This window comes from Elgaria multicarinata, chromosome 1 (assembly GCF_023053635.1).
Source record: "Elgaria multicarinata webbii isolate HBS135686 ecotype San Diego chromosome 1, rElgMul1.1.pri, whole genome shotgun sequence".
In the NCBI taxonomy this organism is placed as follows: domain Eukaryota; kingdom Metazoa; phylum Chordata; class Lepidosauria; order Squamata; family Anguidae; genus Elgaria; species Elgaria multicarinata.
Window position 1 is genome coordinate 201,200,542 of NC_086171.1, and position 26,813 is coordinate 201,227,354.

Below are 26,813 nucleotides of genomic sequence, written 5' to 3' on the forward strand. Positions count from 1 at the left end.
AGGACAGGGCTCCTGTATCTTTAACAGTTGTATAGAAAAGGGGATTTCAGCAGGTGTCATTTGTATGCATGCAGCACCTGGTGAAATCCCCTCTTCATCTCAACCATTAAAACTGCAGGAGCCCTGCCTAGTGTGACTATATACAAAAGAAGGCAGGGCTCCTGCAGCTTTCACTGTTGTGATGAAGACGGAGTTTCACTGGGTGCTGCTTGCATGCAAATGACACCTGCTGAAATCCCCTTTTCTACATAACTGTTAAGGATACAGGAGCCTTGAGTCCCAGTATTGGGAAAAAGGCGGGATACAAGTAAATCTAATAACAATCATCATCAACAATATTGAAGCTTCCCAGCATGAAGCCCTTACTAACCCAGCCCAATGCAAGTCTGACTATTGCGCAAACGCGCCACTGCACAACTGCGTGATTACATGACTGTGAAGCAGCAGTATGGAAGCCCTGCGCCCTGCATTAGATACGACAGTGATGAAAAACTAACCCCACAAGCTGCTTTCCCGCTGTATTTTTCTCGCGGGCGAAAAAGCAGCTGAGGGGAAAGGGAAAGATGATCGCAAATGCAGCCTGCACTACGGGGGAGGGCGGATGTTTTATGACCCCCTTCCATCCGCGCCACTGCTGTGATTTTAAACCCTCTCCATTTCCCTTAAAATAAACAACGCCCCCCCATGCTCATGGTGTGTAGCTTGAGTACCAGGGCTATCCTTCCCCAATGTGGCATCTCCTCCCACTGTGGCTGGGAAACCTGTCGCAAAATGAGTTTGGGGGAGGATTGGAAAGGGTTTAGGGCAAGAAATGCCCCGCTAGCTACGGGGAGGGGCGCACATCCTCTGACATGACTGACTTTGGGGCGGAGTAGAACCAGAGTAAAAGCCCCGTGTAGATATCCGCACGGGCTAGAGACATAGCGGCTGGTCCATTCCCACCAAGAACACACTTCTATTGACTTTGGAAGTCTGGGCACTGATCTGTCACGGGTGCTGATTGAACTCACAACAACCACAAGGTGGCGCCGCTTCACTTCGTTACAAAAAATAAACCCAGGCGCTTGCATAGCGCAGCCGAAAAGGCTTGGAGAAGGTTATGCTGAACCTGCAGGGCTTGTCTAGCTCCTGCATAAGCAATCTCGGAATATATGGAGGCAGCGGGGGAGCAAATGCTGACTGGGTTGCTCCAGACGCTTCGAATAACCTGCCTCTTGCAATAAAATGGGAGCGTTTGTTCCAGAGGTTCTCTAGTGGTCTTTAGTAGCAGCTGCAGGACTGGCTACAGAGATTCACTTCTGAACTTTCATTTCTTCCTCTTGTCTGGCTGCAATCAGGAAAACTGCTGGTTGACCCTTGCCCCTAGACTCCTGCGGTACCTGAAGTCAGAAGTTGGCAAGAGCTCTCCTCCCTGCCTCCCCCCACCCCGAATTGCAGCCCCGTCTCCTGATCCACACAAGTCAACAAGGCAAATACGTCATTTTCCCCGCCATGATTGGGCTGATTATCCCCACCAGGGTCAGAAGTGCAAGGGCTACTTACTGCTTCTCCCAGTGGTTTTCCTGGTGGCAAGGCAGGGCACTGACTTGTGCAAAGCAATTAAGAGGACTGCAATCAGGAAAGCCACTGGGGGAGCCTGTTAAGAACATAAAAAGAGCTAACCTGTGTAAGGAAGGGGTTAAGCGTACTCAGAATTACTGTTTTTAGCAATTCATTTTTGTTCATTGTCTGTTATAGAATTGCAGAAGTACCGCTTATCTCTCCACCTGGCCGCAGGCGGGAAGCCATCTCCTGGCTCCGTTGAGGCGAGAGCAGTGACCTTGGGGCAATTTGCAACTGTGAAGGAGAAACTGGCCCTTCCGGAGGGAGGGGGAGGAGTAGAAACGAGGGGCCTTAAAAAGTCCACCAAATCTGAGGCCAGTGCCTGAGCTGAAGGACACCTGGCTGCGGGGAAGTATATTCTGTAACAAATGTTTTAGTTTGCTGGTATGGGGTTCGGGGTTGATGTATCTGTTTTAGTAGCTAATCTGATGTAAATGCTTGCCTCTTACCCTTCCTATTTCAATAAAGGATTGGGCTTAACCCTTTCAAATTGAGAGCTGTGAGCTTTATTCCAAGATCTGTGCAAAATCCAGTGGGCAGCCGGTTTGGCTGAGTGTGGTTTCCTTTACAACCTGGATCTGGCCAAGGGCAGATAGCTGGGCACCGTGTGAACAGGATGCTGGAATAGACGGACCGTGGGTCTGATTCACGAGAGCTCTTCTTATGGTCAAGGGTCCATCTCGTCCGACATTCTGCTTGCACAGTGGCCAGCCAGCCGCCTGTGGAAAACCCACAAGTGGGACATGAGTGTACTGACATGAGTGCACGTTCCCCAGTGGCTGATATATAGAAGCATACTGCCTCTAGTGCTAGAAGCAGCATATCATCGTCATAGTAAGTAGCCAATGACAGCCTTATGCTCAGGGCTGGCCCTACAATGAAGCAGCAAGATGTGACCGCAGCAGGCTGCATGGGATGGGAACAGCGGCAAATTGTTCTGCCGTCCCCACCAAAGGGCCTGCTGCTGCTTGGCTGGCCCCTCCCTCCCTAGCTGCCTGCCTGCTTGGCCAGCCGGCCAACAAGCTTGCACACCCCCAGCGGCGGTGGCAGCAGCGGTGCCTCCTCCCTCCCTCATTTATTTATTTATTACATTTATATACCGCCCCACAGCCGAAGCTCTCTGGCCGGCATCTCCCATCTTCTGCCCCAGCTGCAGGGCTCCTGGCTGGGAGACTTGGCCAAAATATCACGAGACCTCTTGCGTCAATTCAGCTGAGTCCTCCAGCCAGCCGATGGAGTGCGCAGGAGAGCAAGAACGGGGAGCTGCGAGCTGCGCATCCCCTCGCCGAGCTGCCACTGTTGCAGAGAAATGGCAGCTTCCTGATGGCCTTGGTGCTGATTGGTGCCTACGGGCGACCACAAAGCCACTACATGGAGAACAAGGGTGACTGACCAGCAGGGGATCTGGGGGGAGTGGACATGGCTAAGTTTACCCATTCCAATACTTCCTCCGCTGCTGCCACTGCATGGAAGGGGGGAACCGCAGCAATGCAGAAGCGGGGAGGAGGAGCCAGTGATGCCGCGTGACCCAAAAGAAGCAGGGCAGTGGCTTGCCTCAGGTAAGAACTTCTGTTGGGCCAGGTCTACTTATCTCCCCTTGCACTTCAGACCCTGAAGATAATCAATCTGGGGTTGTGGTCACGGGATAGTATTCCCCCCCCCCACTCAAAAACTAAGTTATGGGTTTTCACCATACTTTGCCATTCACTGCTCTGTGAGTTCATGCCTCCCTGAGTTCCATCCTGCCTCCCTTCTGATTTAATTTGGAGAATCTGTAAAATAAATTTCTGTATTGGAGCATGGAGCACACTTTGGTTCCATTCTCGGTTCGCTCTTCTTTTTGCTCCTTTATGGGTTTACCAATGCGCACCGGTGCATAGGGGCAGTAATTAAGTTGAAGTGCAATACAGAATCTTGATGCGATGGCACCGTGTTGCCTTGTGATTCCATCCATGCGCCTATGCACCGGTGCACAGTTGGGATCCTGCAAAAAAGAAAAGATTTGAACATGGCCATTTGCAGCAGCCTGAACAAAATCACTAGCGATAGAGAATAGAAGAATGGCAGAACACGAACAGCGCTGCTACAGAAGGGAAACGGGAATTCGGAACCTGAAAACACAGGTTGGAATTTTAGAACGTAAAATTTCATAAACATCCCACACTCAACTGATTTGCATGGGGTATAGTAAAATGCTCAGCAGCGGTACCAAAAATCCTTCACGCTGCCCACACCGGAGAAATCAGACCTTACTTATTGCAAAGACTTCAAGTTAGCTATTGATTTGGAACAAATGAGCCAGATTAGGAATAGCAATTTCTTAAATCAAAATTAGATAACGATATCAACCTAATTCTTCATTGATTTCATAGAACGTTTTTTTAAAAAAAGGAGGGGGAGGTAATGAAACTTACTTAAATCACCCTTCCTGGCGACAGATGTGTTACAGTGCGGACACTGGTATTTTGGCACATTTTTCCCATGTTTGTACAATATATGGAACTTCAGAGTTCCGGCTTGAGTGAATTTAGCCTTACAAATCAGACACTCAAAGGGTTTTTCACCTAGAACGAAAAAGGTGAAAATGTAAATTAGAAAGCAAAATACCATGGCAGACAATTGTGAGACTGTTTATACACACACACACACACACACGCTTCCGTTCTTTGTTTTACTGCCGTTGTAAATGGCAGCTACATATTTCTCCTCCACGGTGTCTTAAAACATATACCTCCACTGAGATTTCTTTACCTCTCCTAGTGTCTGTATGATTCACCCCGTGCTAAGACAAAAAATGATGCAACTCTCCTGTACTCCTTTGCCACGTGCTGCCTGTTCAAATGCAGCATCCTTTGTACTCTATTTATTCATGACATGGGAGTATTATTATTATTATTATTATTTATTTATATAGCACCATCGATGTACATGGTGCTGTACAGATAACACAGTAAATAGCAAGTATGGGAACGGGAGAGGTAGGCCCACAATGTAGTAGTTCAAAACAAATGGGACTTGCAACAAAATGTTGCAGTATATCTTCACCACTTCACAGCAGTACTTCTGTTCAGCCAGCCATGTCCCCCACGTTAGGGGCTCAAGCATGTGAAATCCTCCCCCTTCCGTTTTTCCATGGCTCTTGGAGACCTCTGATCATGCTCAGTCCTCAGTGGGCTGGCCTGGGTTTTTTTTCCCCTTTGCCCTTTCTTTCTTTTAATAATTGTACAAAATTATCCATGGCGTGAATAGACATTTCTCATCCTCTCTCATAATACTAGAACCCAGGGGTCATCCCATGAAGCTGACTGGTGGGAGATTCAGGACAGATAAAAGGAAGGACTCCTTCACACAGCACATAGTTAAACTATGGAATTCGCTACCACGAGATGTAGTGGTGACCGCCAATTTGGATGGCTTTAAAAGGAAGTTAGACAAATTTTTGAAGGAGAAAGCTATTAATGGCTACTAGTCCTGATGGCTATAGTGACTCAGCATTCTATGACCTCACAGGAACAGGCATTACATCACTCAGTGAGAGACAAATTTCAATGAAAAACATTACAGTTCTAACATTTACCTGAGTGAGTTACCATGTGCCTTTTCAGCTTGTAAGTGTCTCTGCTAGCATAGGTACAGAGAGTACAGTTGTACGGGCGCTCTCCTGTATGCGAGCGAATATGACGCTTCAATTTGCTGGCCTGTAGTTATAAATGCAAACAAATTACGTTACCAGGGATCTAGCCAAAATAAACACACAAGCACACAGAGCACTCTGTCTGTCTATCTAGCTACACACAAGCACCTCAATCAAAGGTCTATAGGAATTGTATACAGTACACACACACAGACACTCACACCTCAGTCAAAAGTTCAAATGTCCGTGGGAATTACTTAACCTCCTAAACTGGTTTTTACACATACAGCAGAATGAGTTAAGGATGAAGTGGGAGAAAGCATCACAGGTCTCAGAATACTGATTGGAGAGAACAAAGTGTTTTCCAGTTTAATTTTGTCGCATGCCCCCAAGTTTGCATAGTACTACCAATTAGCTGGCTGGGGATACTGGGGTTTGTAGTCCAATACACCAGGATGGGGAGGACTGTGTTTGTCGCATGCCCCCAAGTTTGCATAGTACTGCCAATTAGCTGGCTGGGGGATACTGGGGTTTGTAGTCCAATACACCAGGATGGGGAGGGCTGCGTTTGTCGCATGCCCCCAAGTTTGCATAGTACTGCCAATTAGCTGGCTGGGGGATACTGGGGTTTGTAGTCCAATACAACAGGATGGGGAGGGCTGCGTTTGTCGCATGCCCCCAAGTTTGCATAGTACTGCCAATTAGCTGGCTGGGGGATACTGGGGTTTGTAGTCCAATACACCAGGAGGGGGAGGGCTGCGTTTGTCGCATGCCCCCAAGTTTGCATAGTACTACCAATTAGCTGGCTGGGGATACTGGGTTTGTAGTCCAATACACCAGGATGGGGAGGGCTACGTTTGTCGCATGCCCCCAAGTTTGCATAGTACTACCAATTAGCTGGCTGGGGGATACTGGGGTTTGTAGTCCAATACACCAGGATGGGTCGGCCCACTATTGCTTGCAGGCATGGTGGGCTAACCCAGATCAGGACCACAGTGAGCAGGTCCAGCATAAAGCACCCCCATGCTGGGCTCCCAAAGCTAAAGTTTTTTAAAAAGAAAGAAATAGATGCAGTTGCTAGCTGTGTCTTTAATGTAGCGTTTGCTTCGGCCCTGAGAGCTGTGGCTGCAGAGCACTTATTAAACATTCCCAATAAATAAATAGAAATGAGTGAACACACCGTGAGCATCAACGTCCCTTTCACAGAGCCTTCATCTCCTTGGATCCAGCCACACACAGGCAGAACACTGAAAGCGATTCTGCTGTGAACACCATTCTTACCTCCACGCTGCAATAGTTGCAGAACGAGCACTTGAAGGGCTTCTCAAGAGTGTGCTTATACCGCCTGTGCCTCGAAAGCTCACCGCTGGTCACAAAGGCCATATCACACTCACCACACTTGTACGGCTTGGTCCCTGTTAGGAGAAGCCAAACGTTTTGTCTTAAATGCAAGTTGTGGTGCTAGATCACCCTCTGAAACTGCTGAGAAATTTCAGTTTTTAACTATGCATCTACTGTGATGCTGAGCCGCTGGTTTTATATCTGCCTACTTTGAGGAGCAGAAGAAGGCAGAAAATGGCCCATCAAACACTTAAGGGCCAAATGTATTTTTTAAAACAATCATTTCTAGGGTGCTTTTCAGGGCAAGAAACTGCCGAGGCAGCTTATACAATAAAGTTCTATGCAGTAAGAATAGCAAAAATTAATAAAAACAAAGGAATACCAGAAATAAACCAGATAACAATGTTGTGTGATGTACACAAAGAGCCTCTTGAAATTCCCTGCAGTCTTTGTAGGCAGAGAAACCGGGAGGGGTGAGGTAGGGAAGCATTTCAATTAATTTCTCCCCAGGGTAGGAAAAATGTCTTGTAAAAAATTTCAGCTCAGCTCTACAACCAGCCTTCCTCCCAACCTTGCTGCTTCAGAGGCAGGGGGACATCGTGCTGACAGTTAAACGGCAATCTCTACCCTTTTCCCAGCTCCAAGAGTGTATGTGAGAGGCTGAGAGTTGTTTGGATGCCTTGACTAAAAGGGTCTAAAAGCTTCTCTACATAATTTTTTGCATGCTCATGATTCGCCACTCACGGAAGTTTGAGGCTCCTTTACACGACATCATCAACTCCAGGACGTTCCCCACGTCCCGTCCCGTCCCCCGCCAATAATCTCGCTTTTTTTTTTTAATTTTTTTTTTCTACAATACTTAAACATACACATAATCTCGCTTTTAAAAAGATCAGAGATGATGCAGTAGTTAAAATTATCGCCGGATATTCACAGTATGTAAAGCTGGCGTTGCACTGTAAAACAGCCACCAGATGGCGGTATTTCACTGAATATATACAGCAATGCCAAAAGGGGAAGTTCTCAATTCTAAATCACGTGGCCACTGTCTAAAGTAGCCAGTCGTAAACTTGGAAAGACTCCAGAAGAAGAAAGCCCGGTAAGAGTGTGTTTTTTTCCCTTTAATGTAGAGACACCCTATTATTATTATTATTATTAATATTATTTATTTATATAGCACCATCAATGTACATGGTGCTGTACAGAGTAAAACAGTAAATAGCAAGACTCTGCCGCATAGGCTTACAATCTAATAAAATCATAGTAAAACAATAAGGAGGGGAAGAGAATGCCAACAGGTACAGGGAAGGGTAAGCAGGCACAGGGTAGGGAAAAACTAACAGTAGAAAGTAACAGTAGAAGTCTGCACAACATCAAGTTTTAAAAGCTTTAGGAAAAAGAAAAGTTTTTAGTTGAGCTTTAAAAGCTGTGGTTGAACTTGTAGTTCTCAAATGTTCTGGAAGAGCGTTCCAGGCGTAAGGGGCAGCAGACGAAAATGGACGAAGCCGAGCAAGGGAAGTAGAGGCCCTTGGGCAGGCGAGAAACATGGCATCAGAGGAGCGAAGAGCACGAGCGGGGCAATAGTGTGAGATGAGAGAGGAGAGATAGGAAGGAGCTAGACCGTGAAAAGCTTTGAAGGTTAACAGGAGAAGTTTATATTGGATTCTGAAGTGAATTGGAAGCCAATGAAGAGATTTCAGAAGCGGAGTAACATGGTCGGAGCGGCGTGCTAAGAAGATGATCTTTGCGGCAGAGTGGTGAACAGAAACCAACGGGCTGATGTGAGAAGAAGGAAGGCCAGAGAGAAGAAGGTTGCAGTAGTCCAACCGTGAAATAACCAGTGCATGAACAAGCGTCTTGGCAGAAGAGACAGACAAAAATGATCGAATCCTGGCAATATTATACAGGAAAAATCGACAAGATTTAGCTACTGCCTCAATATGAGGAATCAAGGAGAGCGAGGAGTCGAAGATAAAGCCAAGGCTACGAGCTTCCTTGACCGGAGTAAGCGTAACATCATTGACAGTAAGAGAGAATGAGAGATGAGGAGAAGGTTTAGGAGGAAAAACAAGCAATTCAGTCTTTGCCATGTTAAGCTTCAAGCGACGATGAAGCAGCCAAGCTGAGATATCTGAAAGACATGCCGAGATACGATCGTGAACATCAGGAGAAAGTTCCGGAGATGACAGATATAGTTGTGTATCATCGGCGTACAGATGTGTTGGGTTATTGTGCCAGAACTTTTCTCTTTCTGGAACTCTGTTTGTGCTCAGAAACAAACACACATCACGCAGGTCTTACACAGCAGAGCTGGTTTATTTCCTTCAGGCTTCTGTGCAGTTCAATTCAGATCAGTTCAGATCAGCACACTGAGGCATACACAGAGAGCAGTGATTATAGAGCAGTGATCAGTAAGCAGTGATCAGTTCCATTTTACACAAGTGAGAAACTATATACAGATCTACACAATTCTTATCTACATTACATACAGCTGTGATGAGGCTAACTTAGAATCTTGGCAAGGTTCCCAGAACAGCCTCTATCTCAAGGTAATTGCCCACAGATAGACTTTCTCTGTTTAACCCTGAGATAGCCATACACACACAATTTTAATGACTAAGCAAGTATTTCTTTTCATATACTTAACAGTCCTCCTCTTGCGCATGTTGTTTAAATTGTGTTACAATCTGAGACCCAGCTTTAAAAGCATCTCTTTGTGTTTTACCATTGATACGTTCCACCTGTCCTTTCTCATTTTGTTTTACTTTGAATACCCATTTAATGGCTTTACGACCTTCAGGTAAAGGTACTAGCTCCCACGTTTCATTTTTTTCCATTGCTCTGATTTCCTCTGACATTGCTTCATGCCAGCCCTGAGCTTCTTTAGGTTCCATTTCCTGAATTTCCTCAAATGAAGTAGGTTCATAGGCTATTAGTAAAGCTCTATGAGAAACCTGTTTGCTTTGGTATTCATCTGAATAACGAATTGGAGCTTTGCGTTCCCTTTCTGGTCGCTTTGGCATAGTTACAGGCATAGTTTCCTCCTTTATAGTTTCTTCCCCCTCCCTCTCTTGCTGAGATTGTTCAGGAATTTCTTCTGTTTCTACAGCTTTCTGTTCTACAGGCAAACTTACATACTGTTTTGTTTCCTGCATTTGTTCATGAAAAACTACATCTCTGCTCACAATTACACTTTTGTGATATGGAGACCACAAACGATAGCCTTTTGTTTGTGTATCATATCCCAACAGTTTACATTCCAAACCTCTTTGAGCTAGCTTTCCTGGTCTGTTTTCTTTCTGAATATGAGCAAAACATTTACTTCCAAAAACCCTTATATGTGACACTCTAGGTTTTCTTTTGTAAAACATTTCATATGGGGTTTTTTCATGTACAGAGTGGTAAAGCCTGTTTAACAAATAATTTGAGGTGGACAAAGCTTCTGCCCAGAACAGGTTAGACAATCCTGACTCTTTCAATAGAGCTCTTAACATGTTCTGCAAGGTTCTGTTTTTCCTTTCTGCAACTCCATTTTGAAATGGTGAATATGGAGCAGTAAGGTCATGTTGTATACCCTCATCACTGAGGAATTTTTTAAATTGGTTGCTAAGAAATTCACCTCCCCGGTCCATTCTTAGATTAGCTATAGGTTCTTTAAATCTATTTTTACTCCACTTAACAAAGGCTTTAAACTTTCCAAAAGTTTCACTCTTCTGTTTTAACACATACACAAATCCAAATCTACTGTAATCATCAACAATAGACAAGAAAAATCTGTTTCCTCCTTGACTTGTCTCAAAAGGACCTGCAAGATCTGCATGTATTAATTCAAAAATTCTTTTTGTTGTTCTCTCACTATGTTTTGGAATGTTTGACTTATGACACTTGGTTTCACTGCATACATTACATTCTACATAGTTAGAACATGGTTTGATTTTCACCCCTTCACACAATTCTGGAATCTTAGAAATTGTTTTATAGTTAGCGTGACCAAACCTTTTATGAGTTAAATGGATGCACTCTTGGTGTGGTTTGCAATTGGCTATTGTTTTTGTTGTGACTTTGCTGGCTACAACTTCATTTTCTGTACAAGTATTAATCACATACAAAGATTCTTTCATTATTCCCTGCACACACACCTTGTTTCCCTGTTTTATAGTACAATTTTCTTCAGTAAAACAAACCTCATACCCCATTTCTGTTAACTGAAACACACTTAGAAGGTTTGTTTCCAATTCTGGTACATATAAAACACTTTGTAGTTCAACTCCCAGACAATCAAAATATACATTACCCACACCACAAATCTGGATTTTTGTTCCATTTGCAAGGGTAACACACTTTTGCTCTGAAGTAGACGTTTCCAAGGTTACAAATGAAAGTTTGTCTTTTGCCATACTTATTGAAGCCCCAGAGTCCAAAAACCAAGGATTCTTTGTCTCTTTGACTCTTGCTAGAAGACACTTCTTTGTTGATTCAGCTTCATTCATGTTGTTTTCTTCTCTCCACTTTGCTGTCAACAGCTTTTTCTTCTTGTTGTTGCAATCCCGCCTTAAGTGTCCTGTGGAACCACAGTTAAAGCATTTCCTTGCCTTTAATGCAGCCACCACGTCAGAAGATTTATGGCTTTGTTGAAATTCAGCCACAGGATGTTTAAGGCTCTGTTGTTTTGAAGCTTGTCTTCTTTCATAGGTTTCCAGTAGTTTTCCAGCTACATACTCGAGGGTTAAATTTTTCTCCTCTTGACTTTCCATCATGGTGACAACCGCGTCGTACGATGAATCAAGACTTGACAAAATCACATAGACTTGGTGTATAGTTGTAAACTCCATCCCTCGTGCCCTGAGTTGATTGAAGATTTCTCTCATGCTTTTCAAATGGTTTGACATAGACTCCCCTGGTTTCAGCTTCATTCCATACAGTTTCTGGGTTAGAATTACTTTACTGCCCGCTGTTTCTCTTTGATATACAGCTTGTAGCGCATTCCAGCACTCTTTTGATGTATTCAAAAACTGAATGAAGGAAATTTGAGAGTCTTCCACAGCTAATGCAATAACTGCCATTGCTTTTGCATCGTCCTTAAACCATTTAGCATTCTGTGGATCTGCTCTATCTGGTGGATCCTCTGTGACTACATACCACAGTTCAGCCTGAATCAGATACATTTGCATTTTGTAAGACCATAATGCATAGTTAGAGTCATTCAGCTTTTCTAACAATTGATGCAAACCAGACATATTAGCTCCTGCCATTCCCTCTGCTTTAGGAATTGGTATCTCACCGTCCTCCTGCTCAGAGTCCTCCTCAGAGTCAGCCGACTGAGATTTTTCCTCACTTTGCAGCACTGGCTTTAGCTTGATGTCTTCCTTCATCAACAGTTTTCTGTTTTAGCAGACTCCTGGTTCTGATACTGCACTGTTCCCATCAAGTTCTGGTTCTTCTGCCTGGATTAGGCTGGCGTAGGCTTCCTGGACTGGACTGGGCCCATAACCTTTGTTGGGTTATTGTGCCAGAACTTTTCTCTTTCTGGAACTCTGTTTGTGCTCAGAAACAAACACACATCACGCAGGTCTTACACAGCAGAGCTGGTTTATTTCCTTCAGGCTTCTGTGCAGTTCAATTCAGATCAGTTCAGATCAGCACACTGAGGCATACACAGAGAGCAGTGATTATAGAGCAGTGATCAGTAAGCAGTGATCAGTTCCATTTTACACAAGTGAGAAACTATATACAGATCTACACAATTCTTATCTACATTACATACAGCTGTGATGAGGCTAACTTAGAATCTTGGCAAGGTTCCCAGAACAGCCTCTATCTCAAGGTAATTGCCCACAGATAGACTTTCTCTGTTTAACCCTGAGATAGCCATACACACACAATTTTAATGACTAAGCAAGTATTTCTTTTCATATACTTAACAAGATGATATTGGAGACCATGAGATTGAATAAGCTTGCCCAAGGGCAACATGTATAAGGAAAACAACAACGGGCCAAGCACCGAGCCTTGCGGAACCCCTACTGAAAGGGGAAAGGAGGAAGACGAGCTGCCATTAGTCAACACGCTGAAAGAGCGACCCGCTAGATAGGAGGCAAACCAGTTATAGACAGAGCCACAAAATCCAAGGTCATGAAGGGAATCTAAGAGAAGATCATGATCAACCGTGTCAAAGGCTGCAGTTAGATCAAGGAGAATAAGAACGGAATAATGGCCTTTAGACTTGGCAGTAAGGAGATCATTGGTGATCTTAGTAAGGGCTGTTTCGGTGGAATGCAGAGGACGGAATCCAGATTGAAATGGATCCAAAGCAGAGTTACTAGAAAGAAAGTCAAGACAGCGAGAGTAGACCGCACGCTCCAGGATCTTTGAAACAAACGGCAACAAAGAGACAGGTCGGTAGTTAGACAGAGATAGCCTATCAAGAGTAGGTTTCTTGAGAATGGGAGAGACTGTAGCATGTTTAAAAGCAGAAGGAAATGAACCAGAGGACAGAGAAAGATTAATAATATGTAGCAAGGAAGGGAGGATAGCAGGAATAAGATTAATAAAGACGCGAGAAGGAATCGGATCACGAGAACAAGTGGAAGGCTTCGAAGAGCGCAGTATTGTAGACAGTTCATCCGCAGAGACCGAAGGAAACGCAGAGAAATTTGCAGGAGGAGCTGACAGATGAGGAACAGGAACTGGAAGAGGAGCAGAGCTGGCCAGATCAGAGCGGATAGTTTGGATTTTAGCATTGAAAAAAGAGGCAAAGTTGTTAGCAGACAGAGAGGCGGGGAGAGATGGCGGATTAGGCTTCAGAAGAGAATTGAAGGACGCAAAGAGCCGCTGAGGATGCCTAGCATTTGACTGGATCAGCGTTGAGTAGTACTGCTGTTTGGCCAGTGAGATGGCAGAAGAGAAAGAGGAAAGTACAAATTTGTAATGGACAAAGTCTGCCCGGTCCCTGGTCTTACGCCAAAGGCGTTCAGCTGCCCGGGAACAAGAGCGAAGGTAGCGGAGGGAAGAGGTGAGCCACGGTTGGGGTTGAGAAGGGCGAACTATCCGAGTTGTAGATGGAGCAAGATTATCAAGAGTTGAAGATAAGGAGGAATTAAAGAAGGAGACAGCTGAGTCCAAGGAGACAGCCGAACAGACAGAAGGAAGGGAGGAGGCTAGGGACTGGGAAAAAGCCTCGTAATTGATAGATTGCAAGTCACGACAAGAGCGAGAAGCGGGACGTGAAGGAGGAGGATTATGAGTAATATTGAAAGAAACTAGGTGATGATCTGACAGCGGAAAGTGAGCAGTAGAAAAGTCCAACACAGAGCAATTCCGAGTGAGAACAAGATCCAGACAGTGTCCAAGGGAATGTGTGGGTGCATCAGACCAAAGCTTAAGATCATAAGAGGAAGTAAATAAGAATTGCTCTGCCAACGTTTCCTACAGGCCAGGCCAGCAGAGCACCCTCAAGTTGACCAAGGGTGCTCTGCTAGAGTAAATATGCTAAAGCACCTGCTTCCCCTGCGGAAGGTATCAGGTTCAATTCCTGGCATCTCTAGGTAGAGTTAGAAAGATTCTTGCCTGAAACCCTGGAGAGTCCAATTGACAATACCTGGCTAGATAGTCTGATGCAGTATAAGGCAACTTCCTATCTCCCTTGGCGTAGCCAACAAGTGCCCCACCAGCCTTTCTTGCAGAGAAGGCTGGCAGGGAGATTGTGTGCATTGCTTCTTTTTCCCCATGAAATTTTATTTTATTTCAAAATAAAGTTAAAAGTTAAAGTTTAAAGGCAATGAAAAGAAGAACATAGTAATAAATCAAGATCATTAAAGAAACAAAGGAATTCACTAATTATAATTCTTAGTCTATAACCGATATGCTTATGGAATACAGCTAAAGTCGGAGCTCAACACCAAATCAAAGAGTAAGAATAAAATTTATACAGCATATAAAAAGAGTGTGTGTGTGTGTGTGTGTGAGTGCAGGTTAGTTTGTGCGTATTGGTCAGAAAAATTATAGGTAACTGTACTTGGTTGGAATTTGATGAAAAGTTTGAAGAGTTTTCTTAAAATTAGGATTCCTTGCTTGCTGCACCTGCTGAGTAAGTCTACACATAGTCATAGTCTCCCAAATGTTACCAACCCACTGCTCTTTAGTTGGTTGCTTTGGAGACTTCCAGTTATGCTGTACATGACTTTGGAGTTGTATACAATTGCTTAAGAAGGTCTTCATGCAGGGATCTGGGAGAAGCATAATTTTAGTAGTTAGCTTCTGCTTGGCAAAATCCATTGCTAGGTGTAATCTGATATCTGCAACACTTTCTCCAGATTAATTCATTCAGACTGCAAATCTCTAAACTGCAGACCTCATGGCCATAACACCGGGCCAAATTTCTGGACCTTTGTTTCTTCCCCCATCCCCTGCTTTCTGTACCATTCAGCCTGGTGAAGCGTTCTGGAGAACTCAGAATGTTGTATAGAATCACAGAATGCTAGAGTTGGAAGGGGCCTATAAGGCCATCGAGTCCAACCCCTGCTCAATGCAGGAATCCACCTTAAAGCATCCCTGACAGATGGCTGTCCAGCTGCCTCTTCAAGGCCTCTAGTGTGGAAGAGACCACAACCTCCCTAGGTAACTGGTTCCATTGTTGTACTGCTCTAACAGTCAGGAAGTTTTTCACGATGTCCAGCCAGAATCTGGCTTCCTGTAACTTGAGCCCATTATTCTGTGTCCTGCACTCTGGGAGGATCAAGAAGAGATCCTGGCCCTCCTCTGTGTGACAACCTTTTAAGTATTTGAAGAGTACTATCATGTCTCCCCTCAATCTTCTCTTCTCCAGGCTAAACATGCCCAGTTCTTTCAGTCTCTTCTCATAGGGCTTTGTTTCCAGACCCCTGATCATCCTCATTACCCTCCTCTGAACCCCCTCCAGCTTGTCTGCATTCTTCTTGAAGTGTGGTGCCCAGAACTGGAGTTCTGGTTGGCACTAATAAAGGTATTGCCCAACTGTGGAGTTTGGATTTTTATTTTCATGGACCAGCACGGCTAGCTTAGTTTTGTTTTGCTTTTAAATAAGCCAACCACAAATTGTGGATCTCTGCATATATCAACATATTCATAAGATCAATGCACGCAAACCTCCTGAAACAGCACATTAAGAGATCCATGTTTTATGAGATGCATGTTGATACAAGAAATAGTTGTGACAATCAGTAAGGCCATTGCTGTTTGTGGATTAAATCTGGGAGGCACCAAAGAAAACAAGCACACGCCAAGCAACCATACCTGTGTGCGTGTTCACATGGTTGCGCAGGAGGGAAACCGTACGGAATGCCTTCAGGCAGAGGTGGCACATGTGGGTTTTTTCATCCGAGTGCTTTTTCATGTGACGACTGAGGTTTGCTGCGCTGAAAGAGGTGAACGTGCACAAAGTGCAATGTTGCAGTGTGTCTCCTAGGAGATAAAATAAGCCACAAAAATTATATTTCTTTTTAAAAAAAAAAGGAGCAGGAAATTAACTTTATACTTTCCCTGCCCACCCCAAACATATGGACCATCCATACACATATATACATTATTTTAGGGGTGGGAAATCTCAGCTTTGGGGACCCAATCTAAGCTTCCAGGGTTCCCCAAATGCCGCCCTCCAATAGTTGGCTGCTTCCCTGACTTTGGGGCAGTTTTTTCCTTATTCTAAATGGCTGAAATGCATTTCCTAAAGACTGGCAGTAAAAGCTTTCAGCTACAATTAGGGAAGTCATGAGTGTCTACTGGGTCCGTGAGTGCATTGAACCCACCCCACCCCACCCCCACCCCCACCCCCACAAGTCACAGACCTAGTCAAACACTCTCGGCCTGCTCCCAAGCACTCATGAGCCCGCCTGCAAGCGCTCAGGAATGGGCCTGCCCTGGCTTCTGCTGCTGCGTCATGTCCCGTCACGGTAATGATGGCCTTCATTAATGCAGCGGGGAGAAATGTGCACTTTCTGGAAATCACCCTCCCCTCCCCACTCCAATAGGGCCCCTAAAGGCCCTATTAATGCAAGGGTAAAGGTGTACCCTTACGTTAATAGGGCCTTTAAGGCACTCATTGGCATGGGGGGGGGAGAGCGCCATTTCTGGAGCCTCTGGAAATTGCACACTTATTTATTGCATTTACCGTATTTCTTCGATTGTAAGACGCCATCGATTGTAAGACATACACTAATTTCAGTACCACCAACAGAAAAAAAGCTTTGATTCTAAGAATAATAATCGCACCCGCGATTGTAAGACACACCCCGTTTTTAGAGATGTTTAAATGGGGAAAAAAGTGTGTCTTAGAATCGAAGAAATACGGTATATCCCGCCTTTTTTCCTCCAAGGAACCCAAGGCGGCAAACATAATCCTCCTCCTCTCCATTTTATCCTCACAACAACCACCCTGTGAGGTAGGTTGGCCTGCGAGTGTCTGTGACTGGCCCAAAGTCACCCAGTGGGTTTCCATGGCCGAGTGGGGACTAGAACCCGGATCTCCCGACTCCCAGTCCGACGCTTTAGCCACTACACCACACAGCACTTCCCCCTGCTGTGCTAATGGCGGCTGCCCCCTCCTTTTCCTCCTCCCCCAGAGATCCTTCTACATATCGCACTTTCCCTGCCCTATTATCAGGGGCAGGGGGAGACATGATAAGTGCATACACAGCTATACATGCATCTATGCTTGCAGCCCTTGACCCCCAAACTAGCAACACATGCGTACACCCCTGGGTTAGAGTGTCAGACTTGTACTGAGGGGCAGCGATGAGCTGGGTTCAAAACTCCATTCGGCTAGGACGTTCTCAATCACACTCTCTCTCAGCCTGAGCTACTTCACAGGGTTGTTGTGAGGATGGAGGGAGAAGCGAGAATCACCGATGCAGCATGTACAAATAGTAAACAATGAAAAATATCACACTGGCCCCGTTCAGAAGACACCTTAAACCATGGCTTTAATCACGGTGGTTAAGCCAGAAAGCTGGGCTGTGATCAGAAGACACCTTAAACCACAGCTTTAACCATGATGGTTAAGCCAGATAGCCGGGCTGTGTTCAGAAGACACCTTAAACCACAGTTTTAAACATGGAGAATAAAGAAAAAGCCTTACTCAATGCGGTTAAAGCCGTGGTTTAAGGTGTCTTCTGAACACGGCCCAGCTTTCTGGCTTACCCACCGTAGTTTAAGCCGTGGTTTAAGGTGTCTTCCAAACAGGCCTACTGGGTATGGTCCATTGCAAGACTGCAAAGGTTAAAATTACATTGTGGTATGCCTGGACTAATTGTGAAAAGCATGAGTCCCGGTGCTGTGTGTAAATGAATAACTGTGCAAAAGTAAATAAAAGATCAACAAGTTCCCCAAGGGTTCCAGAAGAACATCCTAAGAAGTTCTGCCCTAATTGACCAGACCAAAGGTCCACCCCCTCTGCCATCCTGTTTCCTAACAACGAATGCCAGCCACCATCAAAGAACTGGAAGTCTTCCATTACAATGTTCTGCATTTACACAGAAATTACAAAATTGTGCCACTGACTTCGTACTTTCTTCCCTCTGGACTATGCCCCCAGGGGCTTTTGAAGTAACATCAGTGCTTGTCACAACAGGATGATGCTGTGATGTACACTCGTTGCTTTGGTCTTTGTTTTCAGAATGGCGAAACAATAAGGGGTCACCTTTTGTTCTACCGCTCTGAATCTTTGCTCCCTCAGCCACGAAGAAAGGTTTCATTCCGTCCTCTTCAGCTACAAGAAGCTGCTGGTCTGTACCTTCTACTGGAACTGCATCTTTATTTCTATCAATCTATTAAAACAAAAGGGGGAGGGGAAAAAGAACTTAAAATGAGATTTTATTTATTTAAACATGATTCTATACCACCTTATATTTTTAAAATATCCAAAGCGGTGCACAAGTAAAATAATAATAATAATAATAATAATAATAATAATAATAATAATACAGTAAAAACAAGATAAAAATACCAGAACAATTTATAATAAATACCATATCTAATCTCGCATTAGTATATGCCAATAATAATAATAATAATAATGATAATAATAAATTTATTTCTTACCCGCCTCTCCATTTTGATCGAGGCGGGGAAAAGCAGTAGGTATAAAATACTGATTTAAAACATAGTATACATTGTTAAAACATCCTAAAAAACATCCTAAAAGCATCCTAATATCAATGGTTAGAAAATGCCTGTTGAAACAAATACATTTTCCACTTGTGAGATGAACCCAGTGTGATCTCAACATTGGATATTATCCAACACGGCCACTGCGCTCCAGCTGATTGGTAAAGGAACCCCAGAAACTAGTGCAAACACTTGTTTCTGGATCAGGAAAAGTCAGCGGAGTTCCCTTCTGATCTTTTCTACACAAAGTTGCTAATCCATTGTATCTACTTTCAGTTTCATCGCAGAATTGAGATCTAAGCACTACACCAAGAGCATTTCCTTTCCTGCTTTTCCACTACATTACCTCTAGGTGGCACTGAGGTATAGCAAAATAGCACAACTACACAAGTAAAAAAGCAGTTTCTTTCACTTTTACTATGAAATAACTATTTTCCCTGCTGTAAAAAAGCTTGCTGAAAGTGCTTTAGGCAAAGAAATGAAACTAAAGGGTCCACAATGTCCTCTAAAGAACCCATAAACAACAATGAGTAGGGAATGATGAGCAGGCATTAAATGCCTTGGATAGAAAAGCCCTCTGTGAGTTTCACTAATCTGCATCGTTCCAGAAACTAGTGTTTCCACTAGTTTCAGGCTGCATTAACTCATTGCGGTAGCCATTAGTCCTTTTGGCACATAGGATACTTCTCATAATAACATGGCTGGAGCATATAGTTCCAGGCCAAAATGTACACAGCATTAGAATTCATGTATCGCTAATCTAACAGTTAGTTATGCTTTGCACTATTTCACAACTTGTCTGGTTCTAAACCGAAATGGGAGTCCCTCTGAACCTCCCCTGTAAGGCTAATAAATAAATAAAAACTTGTTATAAGACAGTTTGAGAATTCTCCATTTCCAGGGGGTTATTCATGCTAGTCTGTTGAAACAAAACCACCAAAGAGTCTTGTAGCACCTTAAAAGCCCAAACACATTTATTAATGCATAAGCTTTCATGGACTGGAGTCCATTTCATCACAAAAGCTTATGCCATGATAAATTTAATATGCAAATAAACCTCACTGAATACCCTAAACAGCAAAAACATTCATGACATCTTGAAGATTAAGGGCAAAATCCTATTGGGATGCCAGTCTGCCTCTGAACTCCTATGCAAAGCAGGAAGCCTATGGGCTCCTCCTGCTCAGCATTTCTGCTAGATGGGCTTTTTTGTCTGTCTAGCTGGGCCTTTGACTGGGAGGGAAGGAGGTTGGGGAGGCCAGAGGACTCTTTGACCCTGTTCAGATGAGACGCTAAGCCATAGTTACGCAGCTAATCCTTTTGCAGCAAATGTATTATTATTATTATTATTATTATTATTATTATTATTATTATTTATATAGCACCATCAATGTACATGGTGCTGTACAGAGTAAAACAGTAAATAGCAAGACCCTGCCGCATAGGCTTACAATCTAATAAAATCATAGTAAAACAATAAGGAGGGGAAGAGAATGCAAACAGGTACAGGGAAGGGTAAGCAGGCACAGGGTAGGGAAAAACTAACAGTAGAAAGTAACAGTAGAAGTCTGCACAACATCAAGTTTTAAAAGCTTTAGGAAAAAGAAAAGTTTTTAGTTGAGCTTTAAAAGCTGTGGTTGAACTTGTAGTTCTCAAATGTTCTGGAAGAGCGTTCCAGGCGTAAGGGGCAGCAGACGAAAATGGACGAAGCCGAGCAAGGGAAGTAGAGGCCCTTGGGTTAATTGTTAGTAATTAATGGTTAATTAATTAATGGTTAATGGTTAATGGTTAGTAAGCGTGTTTAAACCATGGTTATGCAGCCACCATGGTTAGGAATGGATCACACGACACACTACACCATAATGTTTAGCTCAAAATGTTTAACAACCGTGGCTTAGTGTGTCATCTGAATAGGGTCTCTGTTAGCTGGCCTCCCCAGTCCCCACCCCACCCCACCCCACCCACAGAACCAACCCCTTTCCCTCCTCTCATGGAGCTCTTTTATGAAGAGTCTTTATTTGTAACTATTGCTTATTGCAGTGCTTGGAAAAGCAAATTACCATATCCCTTGCCCCTCAAGGACAGAACAGAAATGCAGACAGACCAGCAATGTGGTTAAGCAAAAGAAACCCAATGTTATCCCATTTACTTAAAAAAGGTCTAAAGTAGGGGTGGACAACTTCTGGCCCTCCAGATGTTTGGCCTACAACTCCCATCATCCTTCACTATTGGCTGCGCTTGGTAGAGGTGATGGGAGTCGTAGGCCAAAATATCTGCAGAACCAGAAGTAGCCCACCCTGGCCTAAAGTGATTTATATGAAGTACTCATATAGCCACCTTAATGAATCGTCCAATATAGCTGCCTTACCAACTACACAGCTACTTGAATCAAGAGGCAGAAATACCTTAAACGCAAGGACGTTTGGGGTCTCCTCAGTTGACCTTTTTTCCTCGCGAAATGCTTGTGCTTCTTTCAGGCCGCTCAGGTGCATTACTTCCATCTCGTGGATCGTATAAATGCCGTCCAGTAAACTGATTGTCAAGACTTTCTCTGGATTCTCCTGAACGCCTACGCTCGCTGGCAAGACCTCCAAGAGGCTAGCCTCTCTCTGCATCGTGGCATGCAAACCATCCTGCTGACCAGTGCGCCAAGCCCCCTGGAAATCATCTTCCTCCATTTTCAAGTGCACTGTCTTCAGCACTATGAGACGTTTCTCTCCCTCTCCTGAAGATGAAGCTGGCTGAATATCTACTCCTCCTTCCAGCACCTGACCAAATGGGATGGGATCCAGGTTTCCACCTTCTTCGCCATCATCATAAGTTCCCATTTTCTCACGGGATACACCGTCTTCTTCTCTGCCTTTGTTCCAGGCTCTTTCTGCACCTTTGATATTAGAGAATTGCTCATCAACCTGGCTATCCATTGGTGTGTTGAACCTATTCAAAGGGGGAAAGAGAGCCACCAAAGATTCTAGGTTAGAGAAAAGCCACAGAAGGTCCCAGGATGATAGGTGACCCTCTTTCTCGTTGTCAACCCCAGAGGCAAGAGCAGTGGTCCAGTTAGGATTGGACCTCGGGGCCAAATTCCAGGATCCCCCAGCCTGCGGGGAGAGGGCAATTAACCATCCAGTGAGCAGAAGGAAATGACGACAACAGAAATAAACACAATGGTGCTATGATGTGAGCTTAAAATGGACACGCTCAGGCTATTACAAAAATCAGGGCTGGCCAACAGTTGCGGTTGCTGTAATATATCAACAGCTTGGAAAACAGGAGGGAAAGGGGAAAGATAAGCCATTTCACAACTAAATTATGTAAGAATGCTCAGGTGAATGCCATCAGGGGAGACATGTTAGAGGTGTACAAAATTATGCATGGTGTAGAGAATGTGGATTAGGAGGCATTTTTCTCACTCTCTCATAATACTAGAACCTGGGGTCATCCCATGAAGCTGATTGGTGGGAGATTCAGGACAGATAAAAAGGACTTCTTCACACAGTGCATAGTTAAATTATGGAATTCACTACTACAAATTCATGGAGGACAAGGCTATCAATGGCTACTAGTCCTGATGGCTATGTGCTATCTCCAGTATCAGAGGCAGCAAGCCTATATACACCCATTGCTGGGGAACATGGGTGGGAGGGTGCTGTTGCACCTGCCTCCTGCTTGTGAGTCACTGGTCAACAGCTGGTTGGCCACTGTGGGCTCATCTACACCAAGCAGGATACACCAAGCCACACTACTGCTTTATAGTGGTATCGAAGTGCATTGACAACTGTTGGAGCCCATGACACATCTACATCAAGCAGGATATTCCACTATGGTATGAAAGTGTATATGGTATGTGTCAATGGGCCCCAACAATTGTCAGTGCACTTCAATTTTGCTATAAAGCAGTAGAGTGGCTCCTGCCTTTTATATACCGCTTTCGTACCACTTTCATAGTGGAATATTGTGGATAGTGGGATATTCTACTGTTACTTTCTACTGTTAGTTTTTCCCTACCCTGTGCCTGCTTACCCTACCCTGTACCTGTTTGCATTCTCTTCCCCTCCTTATTGTTTTACTATGATTTTATTAGATTGTAAGCCTATGCGGCAGGGTCTTGCTATTTACTGTTTTACTCTGTACAGCACCATGTACATTGATGGTGCTATATAAATAATAATAATAATAATAATCCTGCTTGGTGTAGATGAGCCCTATGTGAGCAGAATGCTGGACTAGATGGACTCTTGGTCTGATCCAGCATGGCTCTTCTTATGTTCTTAAGTGTATAGAAGAGGGTGGGAATAGGAAGAGCAATGTTAGTTATATCCTTCACAAGTGAAGTAGCACATATGGCCGTTTAAAAGCCTCCCCCCACCCCCATTAATCCAGAGTCTAAAAATACCTCACTGCAACACTGGGTAAAAGCATTGTTTGGAAAGAGCGCTAACAGGATTCCTGGAAGCCCTCTTAAGAATAAGGAGGGATGGTTAGGCTCTCAACCCCTCCTAAAGATGTCTTTTGCCCAAAACTAGTTGCTAACCATGGGTTTAGTTGAACCAACCCATCTCCCAGGTCTAACACAGCCCAGGCCATGAACTATATTTGCTTGTTTGTTTTCCTCCTATTTCCTGCATCTTTATTTTTCAAAAGCTAAAACCAAAACTTACATTTTGATCTCAGGTACAAGCAAAGCACCAGACTTTAGATGCCAAAGCCTACGCACTCAGCCCCATCAAGTCAATTGTGTATGATACACAGGCATCTACGGATGCAGTCCCATGCATGTTAAGTTGACAAAAGTCCTACAACCCCCAGCATTCCCCAGCCATAAACACAGGAGTGACTGCCAATGGATAAAATCATCCTTTACTCCTCCTAGGGGCCCTAACCCTTAACATAATTTGGGGGCATTTAGAGATTTCTGTTTGGAGCATATGTGTACAAATGTCTCACATTTGAATCTTAAAATTCCAGTTATTTTCAAAAGCCACAGATCCTCCCAATTCGCTTCGCATTGTACCACCCATATTTTTCTTCTTTCACATTTTCCCTCCAAACATCAAATTAGAGGCCAGATTCCCATTAATAAATAATCCACAGCCCACAGCAGTTATCATGTTTGCGCCGTGTTATTTTACTCCAGGTTATTCCCTGGAGTCATTCAAACTGTACCCGACTGCGTACTAATTCCTCAATTCCTAGGTTATTTGTAATTCAAGCCTGTAAACTGCTTATTTGGTTGCCTGTGGCAAGTAAAAAAATTCTCCCAAAAATGTCCAAGCAGGGATTGTGCCTGAACTTGAAAGAGATATACTTCTATTCTTTTTAGTTTTAATTTGATCCATTTATGCCATGCCCTTCAATGAGCCACAAATGGCTAAGATAACTCTGTGGGCCTGTTCAGAGAACATGCTAGGACATGGTTAGGCTGCTAACCCTTTTGCAGCAAAGAGTTAGTGTGTTTAAACCACAATTATGTAGCCACCAGTTAGAAATGGTTCACGACATGCTAAGCCATGGTTCACATGACACACTAAACCATGTTTAGCTCAAAATAGGGTAACTATGGGTTTAACCTTTGTATACATATTGGGAGGCTGTTCTAGAGTCGTATTCTGGGCCTAAATCCCTCACTTCCATCATGTCCCTCCTGTGTTTTAGGGCCTCAAATTAACCAATAATTATCCACCTCAAATAATCCTTCAATAATTATCCACCTCAAATTATTGTTCCAATATCTCTGCCAACCTGGTACTAGAACATCTTAATAACCACCCATCTGCTTCAATGTTTGATAATATCATAACTTGTCCTCATTCCCATATTTTTCTTAAATCTTTCTAACCCCAATTCCTGCCCACACATTATTTCCTCTACTTTATTCCCAATCCCCAGATTATTTTGAACCCTAAATCTAATCCGAATCCCATCCCTAAATATTTTCTCCTGGTCTTAAACACACTTCTTTAGAAGCAAGACTTTACATATTGCAGGAACTCTAAGAAAACCCTGCAGATGGCATCATGTGAAAATGGCACATGTATTTTATTTTAAAAAAATGTTCTGTGAACATAACCAGCACATGCAAAGGCACATTACAATCTACATCTGGGCTTCACATTACTTCCTATTCTGTGTGGGAAATCTGTAAAGTATGAAATAGCCCCAAATCAATAGGATTTCACCTGGTCTTACAAAACACCTTGAGGTTGCTCAAAACCATTCCTGTTGAAATCAATGGAATTTACTTCAACACAAGGCATTTGAAATTGGGGCATTCAAGTTGCATTCCTATGCACTTACGCAGGGCCATGTTTACTTACTTTTGAGTAAACATGCATAGTGGTCTGTGCCTTTAGGGTTACAGTTCTTTTCAACCAGGCCCCGCGCCTGCTTTCTCAGAACCAACTCATGGGGTTCAATAGTTCTTACTCCCTGCTAAATGTGCATCGGATTGGAGCCTCAGTGCGGGCTTCTGTGCCAATTATTTACTCGTAAGTAAATCTCACCGACTTCCCCACCCTAACAAGCCCATAGCCAACCTAAAAATACTAGGGCGGGGCGCCAAAAAAGTAGGGGCAGTTCATCTGGTTTGCAGGCCTTTTAAAGGCAAAATTGAAAATTGCTTATATATCTTCATAAAAAAATTAGGGAGCAGAGAAAATTTAGGGGGCACACCCCTGGCTACAGGCCTGCACCCTAACCGGTATGCACTTTACTTTGGATGAACGTGGTGGGGCTAACTTGCAAGTCAGCACGTGCGGGATCGAGCCCACCCTACAGCTTTCTTCCCCTGCCCCCCTTTTTCTTTGGAACCGCCCCCCACCTTTATCTGAGGCCTTATTCCCAGATTTCCCCTAAAACTCAACCCCCCTCCCTCAATCTCCTTTCTGATTCACAAACACCCCCCCCCCTTTTATTCCTCCTAATCCTCCAGGTCTCCCGGCCCATCCTTGTTATGTTCATCCCACCCCACCCCACGCCCCAATCCGAGCAGGACCCTCCCGGGATCCCCCCTGGGGCCTGCAGGGGGCCCTCCCGCCGTCCTCACCCCACAAGTAGCGCCTGGGTTTCCCGCGCTCATCCAGCGGGGCGCTCAGGTCTGCCTTGCGCAGCAAATGTTGCAATGAGTGGCAGAGATGACTGGGGTTGCAATCCGCTAGTGCGCTGGCTTGAGAGGGGCTTACTTCAATTTGCACCGATCGGGCTGTCAGATAGCAAACAGAGGAACGCATAGCCTGGGAGCACGCCCCGTTGAGTGCTAAGTCTTACTCGCGAGTAAACATGCAGAGGATTCTGGTTGGCCGGCTGCAGTCCTACGCATGTTTGCATGGGAATCCCATTAAACTCTGTGGGCTTTGCTTCGGGGTGGGTTCTTTGCAAGAGGAAATAAATAAATAAATAAATAAATAAATAAATAAATAAATAAATAAGGATTTTGGAGGGGGAAGGATTCCCTAACTGCGCTTTTCCACATTAGTAACGGTGCTTCCAGATGGGGCTTTTATTGTGCCATTGTCCCACCCGTTACCATAAGGGGGAGAAAGGGCCAAATTGGAAATCATGCTTGAGGAAAACTTCATGGAAACCTATTTCCCTGTATCTATAATGGGTTGTTCAAACCTTGTGAGATTTGCAGGGCCAGATCTACACCAAGCAGGATATAACACTTTGAAACTGGTTTAAAGCTGTTTATGTAATATGTCCTGGGCCTGAACAGTTGTCAAAACCATTATAAACTTATAAAGCAGTAGCGTAGATCCTGGAGTGAATCAAAAGCAACTTTAGAGCAGAACAACCAATATTATGCACAATGAGCTGCCAGTCCAGGACCCCCTCATCTAGAAGTGAGAGAGAGGCAGGATCTACACTGCTGCTTATAATGGTTTATAATGATTATGACAACAGTTCAGGCCCAGGACACATTACTTAAACCGTTTTCATAATGTTTTTAAAGTGTTATATCCTGCTTGGTGTAGATTGGGATCGCTTTTATGGGATTCTATAAAGGGCTGTTTGTGGCTCTCCAGATGGTTTGACCTACAAATCCCACGAGCCCTAGCCAATGGTGAGGGATGATGGGAGTTGCAAGCCAAAACATCTT

General features: G+C 44.1%; 1 protein-coding gene across 1 annotated transcript in view; it reads right to left on the bottom strand.

Annotated features, from left to right (window-relative positions):
* The window catches only part of CTCFL (CCCTC-binding factor like), a 30,222-nt gene extending 8,583 nt beyond the window's left edge, over positions 1–21,639 (bottom strand). The window contains 6 exon segments of the mRNA XM_063141904.1: positions 4,017–4,166; positions 5,180–5,300; positions 6,518–6,651; positions 15,848–16,015; positions 18,198–18,375; positions 21,121–21,639. Of these exon segments, the coding sequence (XP_062997974.1) occupies positions 4,017–4,166; positions 5,180–5,300; positions 6,518–6,651; positions 15,848–16,015; positions 18,198–18,375; positions 21,121–21,639 (1,270 nt within the window).
* Between the last annotated feature and the right edge of the window lie 5,174 nt (positions 21,640–26,813).